This window comes from Scardinius erythrophthalmus (assembly GCF_964197995.2).
Source record: "Scardinius erythrophthalmus genome assembly, chromosome: 9".
Taxonomy (NCBI): Eukaryota; Metazoa; Chordata; class Actinopteri; order Cypriniformes; family Leuciscidae; genus Scardinius; species Scardinius erythrophthalmus.
Window position 1 is genome coordinate 15,944,284 of NC_138229.1, and position 23,352 is coordinate 15,967,635.

The 23,352-nt window shown below is 36.5% G+C and overlaps 1 protein-coding gene across 1 annotated transcript in view; it reads right to left on the reverse strand.

Annotated features, from left to right (window-relative positions):
- The window catches only part of astn1 (astrotactin 1), a gene marked incomplete at both ends in the record, with an annotated part of 225,612 nt that overhangs the window by 72,643 nt on the left and 129,617 nt on the right, over nt 1-23,352 (reverse strand). The window contains 2 exons of the mRNA XM_081373616.1: nt 7,527-7,715; nt 9,464-9,568. Coding sequence (XP_081229742.1) covers nt 7,527-7,715; nt 9,464-9,568 — 294 coding nt within the window. The remainder of the gene's footprint in view (nt 1-7,526; nt 7,716-9,463; nt 9,569-23,352) is intronic.

Genomic DNA, 23,352 nt, shown 5'->3' on the forward strand with positions numbered 1-23,352 from the left:
TCCTCAAGGACTAAGACTAAACCACCCCTCTGTATGGCACCAAATGTCTCCAGATGTAACACAGATCACAGAAACTTCAAGACCATCCTTGTTGGAGATAAGTCCTGCCTCTGAAAGGCATGAAATAACTCTTGGGCCAGCATTACGCCAAGCAATTGATTTGCCTGGACCATCTCTGCCACTTCACCAGACTTCTCAGCAGCCATGGCAAGTAAGAAGTTCTGCCAGAAAATCACAAGACATCACAAGACATCACATATTTAAAAATATTTCAGGTACTTAAACTGGGATTGCTAGGTGGAGTGGACCTAAAGGACACGATCTGGCAGATTATGAGGTAAGCAATCAAAAATGACTTTGCCAAAGTGGTAAACTGGAGAGGTGTACATGGGAAAACACCTTTCCAAAGCTTGCAGCTTAAACACATTGTGATTGGTAAGTGCATTTTTATTGTGTCTAAGTCTATCTGGAACTTATTCCCTCATGTCATGAATGAATGTTAAAAGGTTTAATTCTTTGACTGGTGGTGTCTTGTAATACAAATGCTTTGTCTCTATTGTTCATTTTATTTAAAAGTATTTTTTAACTCTGTATTTGTATGCTCCTATTCTAGAGGCTGTAAGAAGAAATCCAGTGTGTGCACAGACAACTGAGCTGGAGGTCAAAAAAGTTATTAAAGGGTTAGTTCACCCAAAAATGAAAATTCTGTCAGTAATTACTCAAAATTAATAGTTGAATAAAGTCACACAATAAGTATTCTCGTCGCTTGATAAACTTAAGGTTGAGCCACTGTAGTCACTTGGACTATTTTAAACATTGTCTCTAATAACTTTCTGGGCTGGCAAGTTTCAATTACAATAGAAGCCTATGGAGGAGTGAGACAGCTCTCAGATTTAATCAAAAATATCTTCATTTGTGTTCCGAAGATGAACGAAAGTCTTACGGGTTTGGAACAACATGAGGGAGAGTAATTACTGACAGAATTTTCATTTTTGGGTGAACTAACCCTTTAAAAAGTGGTTTCATCTAGCTGGTGACCGCGGAGGTGGCAGAAAAAGGACACCTTTGCAAGCACATTTTAAGTTATTAGGGAATCTGTTTTACATTGTTGCAACTTATATTACCTTTATATACCTTTTTTGCACATCTGTAAATATAAATTGTATTTCATTTGTCTTTTATAACCAGCTTTTTGTTTGTTTCTGTATTTTACGATTTATGCATGACACATTTACACTTTTGCTTTTACACTTTTGCTGTATTGTTTGTATCAATTTAATTTATTGCTTGGTTTCTGTTGCTTTTTAGTACGGCGGCGAGAGGGCTCAACACGTTGCAACAGAAGAAAACTCATGCAAATAGAAAAAAACCCCAGCAAATTAAGAAAACATCTTCATCAGTTTGACAGCACATGTGCTGCAAATACGCAAAACACAACCAAATACAGAAACGCGCTGCAAATGGCAGACCAACAACGCAAATATCTACTCGACAACATGTTTTCTTAATTTGCTGGTGTTTTTTCCTGTTTCAATGCGTTGAGATCTCTCGGCCACCGTACTTTGGTTCGTTTCTGTATTTTATTATGCATAATTTTATTTTATTATTATTTTATTGCATTATTTTTTGTAACATTTTAATTTATTGCTCTGTCTTTTTATTATTCTTGTATTGTATTTGCTATCTGGGAAGTAATGCAATGTAAGTAAAGTATATTATACCGTATCTTTCTTGTACACATCTCCCACACCCTGAAATACACTCTCTGGCAGTGGGTAATAATCTCTTTCGTTTCCAAGTTTCCTGATTCCTTTTCTCCCCTCTCTCAATCATCACCCTCATGCTGTAGTGGCCGCTGCAGTAATAGGTAAGCTGTGCTTGGGTGTTACCCTCCCACCTCGCTATCATACAGGACATGTAATGGGAGAAAGATGAGAGTAAAAGAGAAAGAAAGAGAGAGAGAACACGTAGAGTTGCGGAGAGACAAAAAAGAGCATGCATTTCGTGTAGGAGATGGAGGAGGTGAGAACATGGCTGTCATAAAAACAATTCTTGTGTCTTTAGCTGCCCTGTTTTTTAGCACAGCTTGTCTGTAAAATCTATATTTCATCTCTTGAATTCAGAATATTATGATGTTGAGTTGGTCCTGCTATCAATAATATATTGATCATCAAGTCAAATGTTCTATGCTTAGTATTGCTGATGCTCAAAAAGCCATTTTGCAGGTATAACGCAGTAAATCTTACAAGAGCATTAGACGAGACTGCAATAAAGTTTAAATACCTAGTCGACATAAAAGTTTGGAGTGAATCAATCTGATCTGTAAACTATAAAGCTCTAATAGTTTCAAAACCAAAGATGCCTTAAAAACTTGCAAATGTGTTTCTAGATGAGTATTTTAATCTGCTGAGTGGTGCTGCAGTCCAGAGTGCATCTTCACTGATAAATTAACAAATAACCTCAGTCCATTCTACTCTTGCAGACACAGTATACAGGCGATGCTCATATCAGTCGAATGCACATTATGACCGCAGAGAGAAAGATATCTAATTCAAAAGAGAGGGAGTCATTATCTCAAACACTTACTGTTTATTAAAGATGACTTTCAAAACTGGATTGATGCTCTTTTTGATGGTATGATTTGAAAATTTCAATTTGCCTCTTCAAATAACCATACATACAAACACTCTTTAAAACACTCTCTCAAAAAATAGTAACAAATAATCATAAACAAATCAATTAATTTGGGATTTTCTGTTCTGAAAATAAAATACAATAAAACAAAAACTCATAGCGGTAACTCAAAGCCTTTCATAAATGTTTGACATTCCCAAATGAAATACCAATTAGTATGTTTCACATCATTTTTGCTGAGGCAGCATTCCAATATTTTAATTTCCTTCAGCCAATTTGTGAATATTCATAAGCTTTGTGGCAGACATTTCCCCCTAAACATTCAAAAATGATTAGGTGGCACACTTTAGTTGCGGAAGGTTTGTGCTATTTGGGGCAATATGGTTTACCAGAGTCTCCAGAGAGCTCATTATCCATATCCAAAGAGCAGGACCTTTAGCTGAGTCACAGGGGGTATTAAAACCCTGCCCTGTGTCTGTTCTTATTCTCACAGTAGTCCACAAGCAGCTGCCTAACACCCAGCGTATGGATTCACCTGCATTCTCAGAGTCAGTTGCATGGACTCGGAGGGTCATGATCGCAGATCTCCACTCATTTGTGGCACATGTGTAAATGTCATTGAATGATATAAAAAAAAAAATGTTTTTTAAATAAAAACTTAGGGCAGAAATGCTGGTTTCAGCTCTACATTTAACACCATGATAGCATGTCTATGTCAGAGGCTGACAAAATGAAGAATAATGGAGTTTTCAAGTAGGCAGGGAAACTGATTTAAAACCAGAGCTAACATTTTTGTGTATTGCAAGGTGATGTCCTTGGGAAGAAGGCAACGTGGTTGATTCGACCAAGGGAAACAAGTTACTAGGCCGAAACAGCAGCTATAGGAGGGCCATTATTTATCTGACTTTATCTAAGATACCAAAACTACCGATGTTAAGGTGGATGGCTTTGAATGTCTCTCTTTCAACAAAAATATAAGCATTTCAAATGTTCGTCAATTTACATTTGAAGGCTTTGTGCTACTTGTAAATTGACAAACAGTCTGAGGTGATGTAGAATTGGGCTGGTAACCAAAAGGCTGTAGTGTAGGTAGTACAAATAAATGCTGAAAAGTTTACGCACATCCAGCAACACTTAAACAGCATCACAAAACATAAATTACAGAAATAAATCTGTATGCTACTATGATATTACATTATTATTATTATTATTATTATTATTATTGTGCAAGATCTCAATCCAGTGTATCTTCATCAGACACTCATTAACATACAAATATTCGGTAACACTTTACAATAAAGGCTCATTTGTTAACATTATTAACGTATTAACTAACATGAACTAACAATGAGCAATACAATTGTTACAATTCATCTTTGTTAATGTTAGTTTTAAAAAATACAGTTGTTCATTGTCTATTCAAGTTAGTTCACAGTGCATTAACTAATGTTATAACAAATACAATCTTTGATTTTCATAATTTATTAGTAAATGTTGAAATTAACATTAACTAAGATTAATAAATGCTGTAGAAGTATGTTCATTCATAGTTCAAGTTAACTAAATTAGTTAACTAATGAAACATTATTGCTTTAACATTATAATACCAAATATTATTTTACCTTTAACCATAATTAAGATGCCATACAAAGTTGTAACATCCATCCATCGAAACAAACTCTGTCATCATTTGTAACATTACGGTAGAACTCAGAAGAATTAATTTTTAGAATAAACAACATTGGACACCATTGACTCACTGTACAAATATCCAAAAAAAAAAAAAAAAAAACACCTCTAAGACATTTTTCGAAATATCTTTTCATGTTCCAAATAAAACAAGAAAGTCATACAGGTTTGGAACAACATGAAGGTGAGTAAATGTTGAGAGACCTTTTATTTTTGGGTGAACTATCCCTTTAAAGGGAACATGTGCTCAATATGGTTTTCTGTCATTTTTGTATACTGTCTCTAAGTACATTTTGTCCACAAGGACTTTTTATCAAATAGATAACGTGGTGATATCTTTCATCTTAAACACTTTACCTGAGTTTGGATGACAGAATGAATTATATTTTAATGTTAAGTTATATTGAAAGCATTAAACGCACACATAATTACCAGATAGGATGGGATGGATGGCAGAAAGCGAGTAGATTTCTTCCAAAGATAAATCAGCTCTTAAAACAAGGTCATGCACATTAGCAGGGTGATTGAATATAATTAATTGAAGACATTATGAAGAAAAGAAATAGAGCTGTAGATGTGCCAGTGTTTAGGGTCAATTTTTTTTTTTTCAATTTAGAAAAGAATTGTGCACCCAAAAATTAATATTTGGTCATCATTTACTCCCTCTTATGTTGTTCTTGTACATGCAGTATGCAAAAACCTGTGTAAATATGGTGTTTTATGGTGTTTAAGGTGTTTTTGCATACAGCACATCAATCATCCAATTTATATTGTATCAGGATGTTAACCAACAAAAGCAAAAAAAAAAAAAGTAAAATAATAATAATAATAACCATTATCAATATAGACATGTATAGAATAGAGAGAAAAAAGTTTATGTACATTTTGCTGGCTTACAGTGTTGAAAAACATCCTAGTTTGTTGTGATGGATGGGGTGTAACATGTATGCGTCCTTTATTGCCAGTTGCATGTAAACATGAAGTGCAACCAATTACCACTTGCCCTTTTTTATGATAGCCTAATTAGTGGTTAATATATTTTATACAATGTTTGGATGTTGTTTGGATATGTGCCTCATGATTTATTGCAAAATAAATGGGAATATTATAACAGTATGTAGTTTTTTCCCCCTACTTATTTGTAGGAACGATCAAATCCCACAATGTGTGATCTCTGAACTATCACCATTGTGCCCTTGAGCAAGGCACTTAACCTCAGGTTGCTCCAGTGTAATAATAAGCGTACTATCCAAAGTTGCTTTGCATAAATTGTCAGCTAAATTATAAATTAGAGCAACATTAATGCATAACTTGTTCCCCCAGCTGAAAAGACAGACATACATTTCCATTCTTGTCCAGGCTGGTCTATGCTTGTTAGTGATGAGCTGGTGAAACTAGTCTGGTGAGCTAGTCTGGCTGGTTAAGGTACAGTTGTTAAGAAGTTTAGTAGTGATACCAGCCCACCAAAAATCACATTCAAAGCACAACTGAGAAGAAAATTGTATTGTAATTGTCCCTGCATATTATTAAGGCACCGAAGAAGGTAATGTTGTGACTGAAACATTTGCATTCCTCAGTAAAGCTGTTTTTTAATCTAACTTTTTCATTGTTTTTTTTTTTTCACCTTCATATTGTGTAGACCTTTGTGCAAAATTTTGCCTTGCCTATATGAAAGTTTTTTTAACATTTCCAGAGGTTTTTTTTGTCTTCAGGAATTAAAAAACAAACAAACAAACAAACAATTAATTAAATAAATAAAATTAGTGTATAGCGCAGCTCACATAATTTGGTATTGGAAGTATTTAATGAGAACTGTTTGAGTTTATATACAAATATCTTCTGAGTGACTTTTGACTTGACAAATTTGACCAACTATGTTAGTCGTTTTTTAGCAGGATCATTACTGTTACCACATGGCCATTAGTACCACAAAAAGCTTTTAGCAGAACAATGGAGTACTCACTGACACCTCAGATATAGATTTTCTAACTCCCAACAAAAGACACTTCCCCAATGACTGGGTGATTATCACACTGCAGAGCACCCACAACTTTCATTTTGTTGTCATTCACCTTGTTCTCATCCCCTTTACCTTGTGTTTTCATTAGAAGAGTACAGTTCGAGGCCTCTAGCATGCCTTGTAGGACGACCTTTCATGGTTTCCGAAGAAATGCCAGTGTATCACAATGCATTTTTTCATGTTCACACCAGTGCTTTTTCATGAATGCCCAAGGCCACGTTGTCAATATACTAGACATAAGCATAGAAACCTAAAACCTTCATGGCTGAGTCACTCTATAGACTGTCTAGCCCATCTCCAGAGGTGCTTAGTCTTTTAACATCACTCTTGTGTTTTCTCTCCAAATAAGTTCCATCCTAACCAACCTTGTACATATATATGGGCTCAGCTGAGTGGAGCTGAAGCATAAAAACTAGGTGAGCCAGCCCAGGGGCCTCCTGAGTACAGAGCAGCACTGGCCTGCATTCAGCTTTAGCCAGCCAGCCAGCCTTCTCACATCTGCCCTTGCCCCCTTTTATTGGCTGAACAGATGTGACCAACCTCCCATGGGCTGTGTTGAGTTTTACTTCCTCAGCTCCTGTCTACATCCTCTCCAAAATGGAGTTTATTCTGACAAAACCATAATTTGGGTGCACTGGTCCAAACGACTATCTGCATACAGTATTTAGACAATAGTCTTTTTTTAATGACTGTTCCAGTATTATAATTTGATTCATTTTTTAGCATAATTTATGGATAGGCCAAATATTTTTGCTCTGTTCATCACCACAATAAAAAAAAAAAAAAGGTTTATCTCATAAAATAAAAAGGTGCATCATAAAGCATAAAAACAATGGGTCTCATTCACTACCCATGGGTAACCATGAGTAAAACCAATGCGTCTTCATGCAGAAAACATGATTTATCTATAAGATAACACTTACATTTGTTCTACATTTACGATGACATTTAATAACTAACTCAAATGTTACATAAAGAACATGAACAATTCAATAATGCATATTGTAGGGTTACTTGTTATAAATAAATAACTTTACAATTAGTCTTACAATTAAAAATATAAAATTTTTTTTTTTTTTTGCACAGTATGAACCTTCATTATAAGGGAATGAGATGCAATATGAATAATATAATCTAAACCAGAAAATTAAATCTTTTAAATTAATATATTTGTTTAGCTTACCTTTGCTGATATCCTGATATTCCAACCACAGCTGACGTTGGACTTGCTTGTTGGGATACCATATGGTACAGGATTCCTCAAAGCCATACACTGCCTCCTGGATAAAATGGTTGCCAAACTCTTTTAAAATGGACACAAAGTCACTGCGCAGGGTAGCCCCATCCAGTGAATGAATTGCTGAACTGAAAGCTGAAGTAGAAAGGTAAAAGAAAGAGGCTTCAGAGAATCGCATTAAACTTTAAATTCAATTTCACATCTCAATTAAAAGCAGAAGCTGTATAATAGACCAAACAAGAGAAAATATTCCAAATTAATTAAACTGTGATGAAGATTTCAAAGCTTTACAAATAAATGTTGATTTTCAGTGCAGCTACAATTTGCTTGAAGTATTCAAAGCATTATTGCCAAATGGTGATTTTTATTACAGTTACACACACTACAGTGCAGTTAAAATGACAAAGCAAAGAATGTGGGAAGAGAAAGAGTGAAAACATGATCTGTCAGTGTGCTGAGTGAAATGCTATCTGGGGAAACAAAGGAAGGATAAACAACAAGGCCTGTAGAGGTATTGAGTGCTTTTGTGTAGGTTGATGTCTGACCTTTTAAAAACTTGTACTGCTTTTTTTCAACACAGAATATACATCATAAAATTAAATGTAAGCTTTTAGTCATAGAATTTTAATTTCCCTGCGGTACTTTAGAATATAAAGTACTTGTATGCACGCTCTTTTGCAAAAGTATTGAAGACCTCTGAAAATTTTGGTAGACAGCAGAACTCAGTGGTTTGAAAGTTAACAAAACATGTTATTAATTTAATAGAAATGTTTCATGTGGGTATTCGAAGAATGGTCCAATATTTCATCACAATGACTGAATGACAAATGATAATTTTGGGAAAATAAGGCATTTGCCATATTCAGCTTTCTCTCACAACCTTCATGCCCAGGTTTGTAAAATTATCTCAAGTGATAAGATGCAGAAGAGGCAGGGTAAAAATTGGTAAAAATCTGAATTTTAAATGCAAAAAACCCACTTCTCAGTCATACTGTATGAAAAATGAATCCTTTAATGGTAATGTGATGAGAAGAGAGGGGAACTGGTGCAAGCAATAAAAATAAAATTTTAAAGGCCAGTCAGACCATTCATTAATACAGAGTATTCTTTTAGAACTGCACTTGGGATCTGACATCTGCTCATTAAATATACAGGGTTCCTTAAACAAATGAAGCAAATGCCCTTGCAGTGAAAATATGAGGCCAAAATAAAACTAAAGTGCAAAAAACAAAAACTGTGTAACAATGCCAACTTTATCCATCTTTGAAGGTTTCTTTTTGTCTTCTTTGACGGCAAATTGTGTAATTTCTAGACCACTAGCGTCACAGAATTGGAAAAAATAAAGAATGTTCTCAAACTGGTTTCCTGAACATTCCACCAATCTGGCATTGATTGGTCAAAACTATAGTCCCACCCCCAAACTCACTCCATTGGTTGAGTCAATGTTGCTGTTTCAGAATGCTTAAACAGAGTAATGTTTTGATACCAACAGGTGACTTTCTTTTGGTTCTCTCTTAATATTAAGCTAGGATAGTAAAAAAAAAAAAACTAACTTCAGCTTTAAGTCCCCTGGTTTTAAACACACTCACCATCTGGGATCAACAAAGCACTGAGAACTGCCTTTTACACCAGCAGGCAGCCATATTTGTTGGTATTGAGTTTTGCTTCACTACCCACCCAGCACAACTGATCTGTCACAGTGAGGGCTCCATAGTGAGATCACTCCATTCTACCAGACCAAAAAAAGTTATGGCCAGCTAGCCTGAAACTTCTTCCTTACCAACACAATGTACTGTAAGCTTAGGCCAGTCAATATATATATATTTTTTGTATTAAATACTTGATCAATATAAATAAATGGAAGAAGAGTGAGGGTGTTTTACCTTGAGAGAGGGTCCACTGATTGAGCTTCACATGGTACATAATGGATCGTAGCTTCCAGTGTTGAACCAGTGGGTAACCTGTAACCTCACTGTAGTTTACCATTCCTAAAATATACAGAGGGCGAGAAACAATCATATTGAAAAAAAAAAAAATATATATATATATATATAGTATATGTGTATGTATACATGTATATATATAGGCATGTTAATACCCCCCCCCCCCCAATCCCATATTAACATGCCTAAGACTTTTGCACAGTACTGTATAAGACCCAATTTAAGACCCAAAGCAATTGACAAGTTCATGGATCTCAAACAGTAAGTTGGGGAGTGATATATAGAAGAGATTACCCCTTGTTCGTCAATATTTTGGCCTTGTTGTACTAAAGTTTTAAATGCATTTATCTGTGTTTTTGTGTACTTTTAGGAGTGCACAAGCATATAAATAGCCTCAAAGCTAACCCAAATGGACTAAAGTCCACAAAACTTCAATTATGATAAAATGTAAGTTTACAAAACTAAATTATATGAAGACAGCAGGATTTTGCTTGGGTTCTGCTTTGTGTTGTGTTGACAGATGATGTAGAATAAATGTATGACTGTGAATTCCTAAATACACTGCCAATCACAGTATGAAATGATTTTTAAAATAGTGTTTGCTAATTCTAACTTTGCACAATTAGATACTTTCTCTAAACAGTTTTTCTGTCAATTCAAAAATGAGTCTGGAAAATGAAAGCACTGACTTGGAACCAAAAAATAATGCAGGATTTCTGATACATTTCTACACATTGAGAATAAACCACACTTGTTAATATTGCTGGATTATCTTAAAGTATGAAAAAAAAAAATCATCGATGGTTATGTCAGAAGATAACAGTGATAATCCTTACCATAGAGGATAATCATAGTATTATTAATAGAAGACAAAGTAGCTCAGCAGATTTGTGTAAATGAAATACATTGTGGCATTTTTCATTTATCTTCCAAATCTTTTTTAACATATGAGGCATCACTTTTCTACCGGTAGTTACCCTGTGAGCTAGAATCCCAAATATCGCCATATGTTGAGCGGGCGGTGTAATCAATCATCTCGTCTCCTACAGCAACTGTCAGCCGTGCCTTGACATCTAGGGAATACACAGCCATGTTTCAATTTAACCCCACCTTAATATATAGCACATCTGGCTGATCGCACAAAATCAAAGCATATCTGCTCTGCAACATTCTGGCTAGGCATTAGAGCAAATTCCTTTCTAAACTTGATCTGCTGTATATTTAAAACCATAACCCTTCTGTTCTGTCTATAAAAATTAATTCCTCTTAACATTATGTATTTACTCCGCCGAATCATTATAGACCAGTGCTAACATAGCAATGATGGATTTGCAGAAATATTCATTATATTTGTAAGCTGTTGATAGGAAGATCACATTATAAAACAAGCACAGGTTCTGGGGACAAAAGCACTGCATCATCAGCTCAAAGCCTTTTGTCTTAATGAGCGGGACATTCTCAGATTCTTAATGAGAAAGTCAGACAATGAGTGCGTTTACATGTGCATTCTTATAGGCTACTCAATAACCTGACAAAGTGTAAGGTCATATAAACATCTGAAATGGTGTAAACCCAATTGGCACACATTTTCGCCTTTTCATGAGGCACACATGGTTTAAAACAAAATATATAAGTAATAAAAACATGTAGGTTAGCATGCTAATCTATTAGCAATATGCTAATATGTCATGGTAATCAGTTAGCTTTTTATCCGTATAGATGTCCAAAATATTGTGCTGGCTTATTAAAATTTTTATATTTTTATTCCATGCACATTTTATTACTTTTTAGTTTAATCAAGGATGCATCAAAAATGTATCAAAAGTAGAAAAAGTGACAGTAAAGACTTTTACATGTTAAAAAAAATATATATATTTCTAATAAATACTGTTCTATTAATATTTCTGTTCATCAAAGAATACTGAAAATCAGCATGTTAGAATGATTTCAGAAGAATTGTGTTAAATCATGTGTTATTTAAAATAATGGGGAGCATAACTATATATCATAACATAAATCTCTCTCTCTCTCTCTCTCTCTAACACGGATATATATTAGCATCCAACCTGGAAAAAAAAAAGTCTTAATTTGAGTTATCAATTATTTATAATAAGCTTCTTTTTCATAATTATTAGTGTATTGTACATGTAAACACATGAAATTGACTCACTTACACAGCTCAACAAAGAGCCCAATTCGTTTGGAGCATAACACCTCAAAATCCACATGCTCCCCTGCTCTCTGGGGCAGACGGCTTTCTGACACAGAGCACAAATGTGATGAATAAGCCTCTAAATGCGCTTCTCTTGCACTATCCTCACCTTGTGCAGTTTCCACTTAAAACTATCTAAAAGAGAAACCATGCGTGCCCCTGTAGAGTGTGGCAGTGTCAGTGCGGCGCACGTCAGAGTTTGGATAAATAATAACAAGCGTCAAATGCACAGCCCCTCATTTCTTTTTACTCTGCTAAAACCCTCGGCTTCAGAGGGCCATGTCTCATTTTTACCCCATGGGCGCCTTGCTCTCATTGTCTGACAGAATGATTAATATGACTGAACTTCACATAACAAACACAAGTTCAGAGGCTGTAGTCATCTTTGCCATTCTGCCGCGTGCCTTTGTGTGGTGGCATCATTAGCGAGGAATGATCAGGCATGTAGGCAGACAATTAAGGCCCACACTACCATTTGAATATGAATGTGAGCACAAAAAAAAACAAGCCTTAAATAAATACATACTAGTATACATTTGTTTACATTTGTTTCACACTCATATGCAAACTGTTAGACATATATCAAAGGGACAAGACAAGAGAAAATCTTAATATCAAATTGTTCGCTCTCTACACTAAACAGTGGGGCGACAGCCCATAACTCATGAAGGCGTGGGAGAATGTAGTGAATCAACCTACATTAAGTTACAGAAACAAGTCATTTTTACAGTAAGTAAGCTCAGATACAGTAACTTATTTTTTCCCTCCATTTTTTAGTGTTGGAAACACATACAGGACCAACAGCATATTTCTTCAACAGCATATATTCCCCATTTTTTAGTGTTGGCAACACATACAGGACCAACAACATATTGGCAGTCAGCTGTTTGCAATGAACAAATGCAATAAAATTTAAATAGCTAAACACAAACATTTTTCAAGTGGTTTCCCCAAATTCATCTGAAAATGCAACTTTTGATGACTTCTGCAGTCTCAAAATTATTCAACCCCCTGAATATAATCCCTCACAACAGATACAAATCTGCAAAACAGGTGTTGTTTCTGTGACTACAAAAGACCTGCAGTAAGACTTGGTGGCAACCGACAATGAGGTTTCAGCTTGCACAGTAAGGTGCGTACAAAACGCAGATGGTTTCAATGCCAGAACTCCATGAATACACAACTAATGACTCAAAACTGCAAGAAAAGTCAACTCCAATTTGCTCAAAATCATATAAATAAGCCACCGAAGTTTTGGGATTCTGTTCAGTGGAGCGATGAAACTTTTGGCCCTATGGATCAGCAGTATGCCAGGAGGAAGATGAATAAAGCATTTGCTGAAAAGAAAACTTTGTCTACAGTTAAGCATGGTGGTGACTCGGTGATGCTCTGTGGCTGCTTTGCATCCTCTGGCACTGGAAACCTGCAGTGTGTGGAAGGCTAAATGGATTCATTGAAGTATCAGGAAATCCTAGGAGAAAACATCATGCCGTCAAGAGGAGAATGATCCAAAGCATACCTCAAATTCCACATAGGCTTGATTGCAGAAGAAGTCCTGGAAGACTCTACAGTGGCCTTCACAGTCACCTGACCTGAACCCCATAGAAAATCTCTGGAGGGATTTGAAGAAGGTGGTTGCAGCACGTAAACCCAAGAATATGGTGTGTTCTACTGAAGATACTTGCCAAGAAGGGGTTGATTTATTTTGAGAATAAATCATTCAAGAATAAATCATTCAAGGTTGCATCTTTAGTTGAATTTTGGAAAACCACTTGAAACATTTGTTGTGTTGAAATATTTCAATTACTTTTGTTAATTTTGATTAAACTGTATATACAGTTGGTACTCACCCTACCACCGCCATTCCCGCGTTAAACTAAATAACATTTATAGAATAATTATGAACTTCAATTAAACAATATCGCAACATTTTGACAAATACATTATTTGATCTGTTTTTACATTTTAATTCAGGGCGATTTACATTTAATTAGAATGAGATTTTCACTCTTCCCTTGTCCTTTCCTCATTGGGAAGCGCATTCATACACATGATAGCTAAACATGTTTGAGTAGATCATCAATTTAACCTAAAAACCAGTTAATTGCTTAGGAAGGATAGATTGGTTGCTTGAATAGGAAGCTTGGATAGGAAGAAGTATTTTAACACTAAACTTACACGCTTGACCTTTAACACCTTCTTTGTGTAAAAAAAAAAAAGAATTACAAATCCCATTTTTCATTCAAGTCAGGCAACTCATTAAACCATGGATGTGAGAACTTCTTTTAGAACTTTCACTTTCTTTCAAATTATATCCAAGATAGACCAAGATATCACATTTTCAGCACCACAAGTACACATGTGAAATGAAGTTTGCAGGCTGTTATCGTGTGCTTTCAATGATGCTGTGTTAAATATGAGAAAACGCAAGTATTTTAAAATGTTTTTGGTTATTAAAGCTCCTTAGTGACATTTCAGACATATTTTGTCTTACTGACATTTACCGAACTTTAAATTAGCATACAGGGAGGAAGCACACATCTGAGTGCATCCTGTAATTGAGTCAAAAAGTCATGCAAACAAATTAACACTGCAAACAATTTGGCCAACAGGACACTATCCATCAAGAGGATCTATCTATTCCAAATATAGACACTCAAGGAGAAGCGGACACTTCTTAAAATATCAAGGTGACACACTTTCCCTCTCAGCCATACTGAGGGACGTCATATCAGAATCTCCAGACATCAGAACAGATAGCAGCCTCTGTGCTTTATTGGTCACTTGGCCATATGCTGCCATTTTAATTGAGAGGGGCTTTGGGAGAGGGACTATGTGCTCCAGAATGAATCTCTGCCACTCAGACTGATGTCAGTGATTAACAAGGGTTCGCCAAACCAGCAAGACCACAGGGAGAACGGATGTTTATCACCACCGCTGCTGTCCACACTCTTACCTAGACAGGAACCTATGCACATAAGTTCCTTCTTTCATTCAACTCATTGCCCTTGTACCTCCAGATCCCCGTAGATCCCAAACTTGGGGTGTTTGCATCGGCCACAGGCATCTGAAGGGCCACCCGTGAAGGATCCAGGGCCCATGCTGTGGCACCCACTGTATTAATTATCACATCTAATGTTGTCGGCTAATTAATTGACGTTTACAGCAGGAAATGGCTCCAGCAATTCTATGCAATTAATCAGTGTCAAAGAATAAATTAAACCCCAAATGTGATTACCATTGAGGACTACGCCCAAAATTGAATTTTAATGAGGCTTCTTTTTTCCTCACTCTGTGTATGCCACTTTGAGTTCTGTTCTCAACTGAAATTATGGATTCATTCCACACTGTTGTTGAAAACATTTTAGAGGTGGATATAGTAAAACCACATAAGCTGTATAGATGGTTCAAATAAATGTGTGTATACGTTTATACTGTATACACTTAATTCCATCCACAAAAAAATGCAAAAAAAGATGATTTATTAATTAGGAGAGGCAATTAGCACTAGACAGGTTTAAGTTTGTAAATTCTGTACAATGTTCACGCATAATTGGATCCAGTTTCAAAATTATAGAATACTTAAGTATTTATCATACTTATTTATACATAACATACTTATCAGTGACGTTTGTTAACTGCTCAACTCTGTTTGTAACACAAGCTGGTAAAATAAGAGGGACAAAAATGTCAAATTGCCTTAGCAACTGCGCATTATATTTTTTGTCTACAAATGTGGGCATGTAATGTAAAGAAAGTCAGATTGTGAAGAACGCTTTCTCAATTACAGAGAAGACATGTGAAACAGACAAAGCTGTTTCACCCTCTGATTCATTTTGAATTTGAACTGAACAATTAGAGAAGTGTATAATTTTCTTGGCGTTTGACAACTGCAGCGTTACGGTAGACAGAAATTCCACATTTGTATATTAATAAGTGACAGATGAAGCAGACTAAACAAACAACAAAACTCACACAACATGCTGTTGTTGAAATGCATAAACAATAAATAAACAAAGTGAAATAAATAACAAATACATAGTTATTTGTTAATAAACAAACAATTAAACAATTATATTGTTAATAAATAAATAATATGAAATTATATAGCAATTAAACATCCACAGCGAGACTCTGTGTGCTTTCTACTCGAAAGCAGAGAATTAAACATCAGTCAAAAAACTTCTGAAAAAAGTCTTACCCAAGATGAAAATAGTGTCAGACATGGAAACTTGCGTTTTTTTATTTTATATTTTTGAGATTTTAAAAGTTAATGCTTAACTAGAGATAAAGTTAAAGGTGAGCTTTTAACACCTTTTTATTCTTGAATGTAGTGTGCAATGGCTTTGCAATAATCAAAATGCAGTAATGTAATTTATTGTATGTCCTATTTCTGCAATAAACTGTGGAAACAAATGCAAAGACTGGCACAAAAATGCCAAATGGCACAAAATGGACGTACATGTGGCCTAAGCATCTCAATATTTTACTTTTTTAAGTATTACGGAATTAACAATGACTTTAAGAAAAGTATGTAAGAAATTAAGTACTGTATGTAAATAAGCCTCAGTGTTTACCTAGGAGGAATACCGGAAAAACAACTTTATAGATAAACAGAGCAAAAACACAATTCATGACGGTAGAAGATTGTAAGACTACTGAGCAGCTAAGCCAGTGGTTCTCAACCTTTTTTGGGCCAGCACCCCCAATCCATTATCCATTATCTAGCTTTACTACTAGATATATTTATGGAGATGAGAAATACAAACCAGCCCCGTACAGCTGTGATCAGCTGCCGCACACCTACATTTGAAATAACGAATTTGCTCGCGCATAAAATGCGATATGTGAACAGCCTGACTGGTTCGAGTCAGCACCGTTGCAGAGTAGGCTAGCACAGTACCTGCACAGTACCAAGACGCCTGCAATTTTGTTTATTTACTGCTAGAGCGCCAAAAGTTATGGACTGCAGCTTTCATATATATATATATATATATATATATAACTAAAAAGCATGTCACTAAAAGCCAAATAACAGATTAGATTTGACTGAAAAGTGGGAATATTATTATCATAGTTTACCAGAGAGCAAAAAAGTCATCTGAAGTAGAAATTAGCCAATATATCAGTGTATATCAGTGTTAACGAAATGCAACGGTTACAAATTTGACATCAAAATTGAATTATGTGGCTTATCTCAGCCAATCAGTGAGGAGCAGCCAAAAAATGCAACGGTTACAAATTTGACATTCAAAATTTAATTAACAGCAGCTGTACCGCGAACAGCCAGTCAACAAACAAGAAGCATTCTTATAAATTATTTTCAACAGAGAACATTAACAGGGAAATAGCAGAATTCGAACTTTCAAAATTGATTTGAAAATTAGTGTGAGCCCTTTGCTTGATGTTTTTCTGCTAATTTCTTTACTCCGGGTTGCAGAGACGTTAGTTTCAGCCGTAGTGCACCTAAGGCATGCAAGTCCAAGCGATTGCGGTACTTAGACTGCATATGGATGTGACAAGAATAAACACATATGAACAATTAAATTATTATTGTATTATTAATTATTTTTAACTATCTTGAAACTCCAAGCAGCGTTTCGCGCTCAGATGTGACGGCGGAATTAATGTATTACCAAAATGTGATTACAGAATATATTTAAATTAAATTGCATTTTTTAATGGCTTGTCAACTTTCCATTCCTCCGCTGCGTGTAGATTAAAAAGTTTGTCGAGACAAACTTTAAGTTGTCTTGAGAAAGCCGGACCAGATAGTTTGAAGAAGTTTGAAGAAGTGATTCTAGTCAGCGCTGGACTCTAGCCACCACCTGTCACGTGTCAGTGTTTGTTTGGACTTTCAGTTTGTGCTTTGATTGGCTCCAGTTCTCCTTTGTTCCTTTCCCGCCACTCCTTTGTGTCCATGGTTACTGTCATTATCAGTTCAGTTTTGTCACCTGTTTAGTCATCACCGTCATCTGTATCACATGTGTTCTGTTAATCAGTGTTTATCTGTGTTTGTATTTAAAGGCAGGGTAGGGAGGATTTTTTTTAAAAACTTTTTTTCAAATTTGTTTAAACTGTCTTTATATACCAATACATAATTAAAATGTAAGTGCTCTGAAAAAGAGAGCATAAAAATCGAGTGACTGTAGACCTTTTAATCTGCAATAAACACAGCTCATTATTTCCATTCGGGACGAAACAATTGATTGGTTTGGGCGACTGTCACTCACTCTTGCAACCATGGCTACCACCACCCCTGTTGCTAGATCTGCCCATATGTGCGCGCACCCGTTTGATTTGAGGAGTGCAAGAGAAGCGCGGAACCTACAAAGAGTAAAATTATGGCAGAGAAAGAGCATTCAAAATTCAAAACACCTGCATATGCAGTCAGCGAAGGCAAACAAGGCAAAAACTACTTCCTCGGACCCTGGTTGCCCGCACTCTTGAACGACCTCCTCTGCTTCGCCCTCGTCCTCGAACCGACGATGCAGTGCTTGTCTCCAGAGTGTAGTCCTCATTAGAGTCAACAATGTTTTCATCATGGAAACTCTTACATGCAAAACACCGTATATGTTATGAATCTTACACGAAATTCACCTTCATCACAGTGTAACTGATGGTAATGGAAAAACGTGTATCAATGCAACCTATTTTTAGCTTTGCCTTATAAATATAGCTCGTTACCTATAAATATAGCTCGTTACCGAATCAAACAAAGTATATTTTAAACTTTACCAGTATCTATATGCTAGCTTGATAGTGAGTACTAAAAGAAATCTTATTTGTTTATATTTATAGTGATAAAGTTAGGTATTTTATTACATGTGATTCTGACATGATGTCACTGCATGCACTGCGCTCCTTCCTCTCCACTCGTCTCAGGTAAATAAATGCGTCTTCCAGCTGAGCCTGAGCGTTTGGCGTTGCGCGTTCATGTGTTTTGGGGGCGTGGCTTTGGAAGGAGCTCAGAAGGGAGGGGGTGGAGTGAATGGAAATAATTAGCTGTGTTTACAACAGTCGTGAGAGGTCTACAGACACTCGATTTTTATACTCTCTTTTTCAGAGTACTTACATTTTAATTATGTATTGGTATATAAAGACAGTTTAAACAAATTTGGACATACCTACTCTGCCTTTAAGTTCCTGTTCAGTCAGTCCTTGTCCGATCTACGTCGTATTATGTGAACCCTCTGCCCATCTTCTATGTACCAGTTTGATTTATATTGTGAGTAAAAGTTTGCATTGGAACTTTTGACTCTTCTTCTTTGTCTTCTTCAGCCTGCACAACACCGTGACACCACCGCGAAACACATTTTTGAACACGTGAATGCTGATTCTAGTCAGTGCTTGAGTGCTGGTCTATGACTGGAAAATAATAGAGTTGTTGCAAAAGAAATGATACATAGCTTACATGTCGCATTAAACTGGCAGATTTTAGAATGTTGTAGGCAATTATTTTGCAAGTAATTACATGTTTAATCTTGTCTTGCCTGGATCTTCGGTGTAAACTCGTGAACTTTCAAAAATCCTGCTTCCAACGCCCCCCGTTGTTCTCTGAACGCCCCATGGGAGACGGTACCACCCCCGTTGAGAACCACTAAGCTAAGCTAATGTATAAAAAGATTGCTTTGCTGATGCCACACTGGTTTGGGGACTGACTGGAAATGATCCCCTGAAGGTGTGACCTCCTCATCCAATTCAAATTACTGACAGGTCTAATAAAGTATAGATAGCATGTGAAGTTTCCCAATGCGAAGAAAACCTCCTAAAGGAGCACCTGTCATAACAAGAATAAACATGAACCGTGTTCTGTATACTGAGGCTACATTAAACAAATACTCCAGCCTTGGAAGTCATTAGAGTTTTAAATTTATTTATTTTTACTGGGAGGTATTTTATTATGTAGTTTATTGAAACATTTACAGACTGTATTGCAATTAAGCAAATAAATCAACTCATGCTAAGCTGTTTAATGTAAGCATGCATCTCATTTACAGGAGATGTAAGTCTGAATCATTATTTATTAAATATGTGCTTTCAGCTCAAAATACAGATGTGGTTTGGTCTCAGACTCCTGCAGGGAGTTTTCTTTTTCTGACTGGTCTTTTATGAATCAGACAGACAAACAGACATATGGGCGGACGGACGGATGGAGAGATAGATTCAAATTCCAATTCCAACCTACAAACACACTAGAGATATACAAGAGATAACAGATTAAAAATAACAAGCACACAGAGTAATAAATCACAGAATATGCAAACAAAGTTTTAAAATTCACCGCAAGGTCACATATCAACTCACACACTCCTTCTGCTAGAGAGCAAAACTGTCCATGATAGAACTCAAGCAGAAATAACATACTGCCAAGCATTAAAAAGCACTGTAGATAGTCATCTGTTCCACTTCTTCCTGTGTAGTGACTAGAAAACCTCATGGACTGAAACTGCAAGGTGGTATTTGCACACTTGAGCGGTGATGAAAGAAGATCCAAACATGAAACAGGAAATCTCCAGCTCATCGATCCTGCCAGGCCATTCTTTGGGATTACAGGAACTCACACTGCAGAGCATCCACAAACGCCTAACTTGATTGGATCCATCCGATTAAATCTGGACCTTGTCACTTCTGTGCTGACTTCAAGAGCTGAATTCGGGAGATTGCCCAAGCACAGCTAATTCTTAAGAAGCGGTGAGAAATCCATGTGTCAGCCATTTCAGTCAACTCTCTGCAGCCTCCTTTGTGTTTGATGATCAATGGCATCTATTCATCCATTTCTCACCGCCCAGTACCTGCCCAGCAGGCTGTAGCACCTGTGGTGTTTTTGCATCATGTAATGTGTGTTTTAAAGTGAATTCTTTTAGCATTTTCATTTCGATTGCCATGAAACTGTGCCGGCGTGCGCGCACCTTTGAAAGAATCCCCAGGCGAATTGCATGTCACAAAGACAAGTGTTGCTTAACCCGGACACCCCCACCCTCAAAGAATCTCCATCTGTGGCCATGAATGCGAGTCACCATATGCATCAGGAGGCAGAGATGATTTCCCTCCTTTCTTTCTTTCTTTCAGCAGGAAATCTGCTTAGTGCCAATGTGCTTTCTACCTGCATTCCAATTAAATCAAGATGTATTTGCCTTTCAAAGCTTCTCGGCCTTCTTCCTTTCCCATTGGAATAATTGATGGAGTCCTCCGGTCCTATGATGAATGACTTCCAACCCAGAGATGAATAGAAAGATGAATGCATTGCCCTGAGAGGGTAGGGAGGAACGGCTCCAAGAGTGCTGACATAGTGACAAATACACTGACCGTCGCACCAACTTGCCCAAATCAGCAAGGGAGGGTGGCAGAGGCCTGACAACTTCAACAACTGCTCGGGTATGTGCCACTTGCCCATACCGTACCCAATTACCTGAGCTAGTGACTAATTTAACCTCAGGTGAGTTTCAGAACTGACGCCTCGAGACAGTCGAGGGAAAAACACAGCGATGATGTATTAAGGGCATGGGCGAGAAACAAAAGCTTTTCTTAAAACAGGAGTTTAAACATTTTTTACCCCACTTCTCAAATGCTGCCGCAAAGAATATTGCAACAGAGTTACAATGCGCAACAAGAAAGAAACATTTCATTTAAAACGTCACTAGCTATGTTTCCATCCAAATTGGAATATTGCATAAAACATTTGCAAAAAAAGCACCGTTTCCATCCCATGTGTTCAAGATAACAAAATTGTTACTCCCTAGGAAATTGGCACAAAATATCTGTATTAAAATGGAAGTTGCTGCATTTGGGAGAAGCCACTGTGGCTCTTTTTTCATACATCATAAATTACTTTCACCTCAGAGCACGCAGACGAAACGCAATAAACGCTGTCATGTTATCTTGCGCCATGTTATCTTGCGTTGCGTCGCAAATTCGCAATCATGTGACAGTTCTGGGAGGTAATAATACCCAACAGACTTTGGCTCAGGCATTTCAGAATGACCAAACCAACATTTGAGACGGTCTGCAATGAAATTGGTCCGCTGGTTAGTCCAGTTATCCAATCACATCCTTGCTGATGCAAGGTTTGTTGAGCATCCAGGGATTTATTCAGTAAATGTGTTTCCATCGTAGTTTATGTGCATGTCTTTGAATCGGATAAAAAAAATATCCACCTCAATTGACTACATACATTTTTTTATGCACATTTTAAAAATGATCTCATTAATAAACAAAAATCTGATGGAAACATAGCTACTGTTAGACTAGGTACAAAAAAAGAGATACATGAAGTCCTGTGATTTCATACATGTATTACTACTTTTGAATGATAGTGTGTATTAACCAATCAGAAACATTCGTTTGCAAATGTTTAAGACAACTGTTTTCATATCATTAGCACAGTAGAACTTAAAAGAATAGTTCACCCAAAGATTAAAAATCTGTCATTTTTTAACTTACCCTCATGTCATTTCAATCTGGTATGACTTTCCTTGAAACATTCTCCAAAATATCTTCTTTTGTGTTCCCCAGAATAAAGAGTCACACAGGTTTGAAACAACTTTATGCTACCATGCCTTGTTCTGTCCTTCTTTTCAATTCCTATTCACTATATATTTAAATTTACTAACAGTCTCAAGAAGTACAAAAACAATCACGAATGACAACAAAAAGAGTTTTACTTGACTTGAATGAATGGTGGTGATGGTGAGAGGACTCAAGATGTGCACTCCGAAGAGCTTTCTATGGTTGTAATTAAAAGTCTTAATGACACACACGTGTCTAATATGACTAATGAATCGTGTATTAGGCATAATTTGCAGTGCTTGCAATAGAGGATCTTGGAGAGCATCAGGTGCAGGGGTGATGAGTGTGAAAGGTTGGAGTGCTTCATACTGAACCACCTGCTTCATATGCCTCCCTTCCAGGCCTGCAGCACGTCACACGGTAATAGATAAATAACCTCAAGCATGACTGACAGAGGATGACTTTTCCAGATTACCCATTTTAATCTTCCAGCAAGAATCCAATATGACCTCTCATAAGTCTCACCTGATGCCATGACCATTAGGTCTGAAGACCAGCTATGTCAACCATTGTTTCTTTGAGCGAAAGCACCTGCACCCTCCAGTAGCTCAGGCAATATTACAGACCCACACCAAACCATTTCATACACTTATGACCTTTAGCCTGGATTAAAAATTGGAGTTGAATGGTGGTTGGGGAATCAAGTTGGCCATAATAAAATTGCTGTAAAATGTGATAAATGCCAGCCATTTCTTGTTTAATTTTAGCACAAGTCAAAACTAGATGTGCTACTCTAGGACTAGCAGTTTAAAGTGTTCATTTGCTCCAGTTAAAAATGTGTTTAAAAAATAATACATTTATTCACACTGCCTACTCTGCAAAAATGTAAAAAAAAAAAATAAAAAAAAATTTTTTTGTAATACATATTATTGATTATTGTCACGGTTTGGTTTGGTTTTGTTTCATGTTCTTGTTTCATGTCTGTCATGTGATCCCCTCTTATACTCATGTGATCCTGCCATGTGTTCCCAATGTGAATGTGTTGTGTTGTCATTGCATTATTGTCTTGATTGTTCACTGGTGTCACTTGTCTAGTCATTAGTCTTTT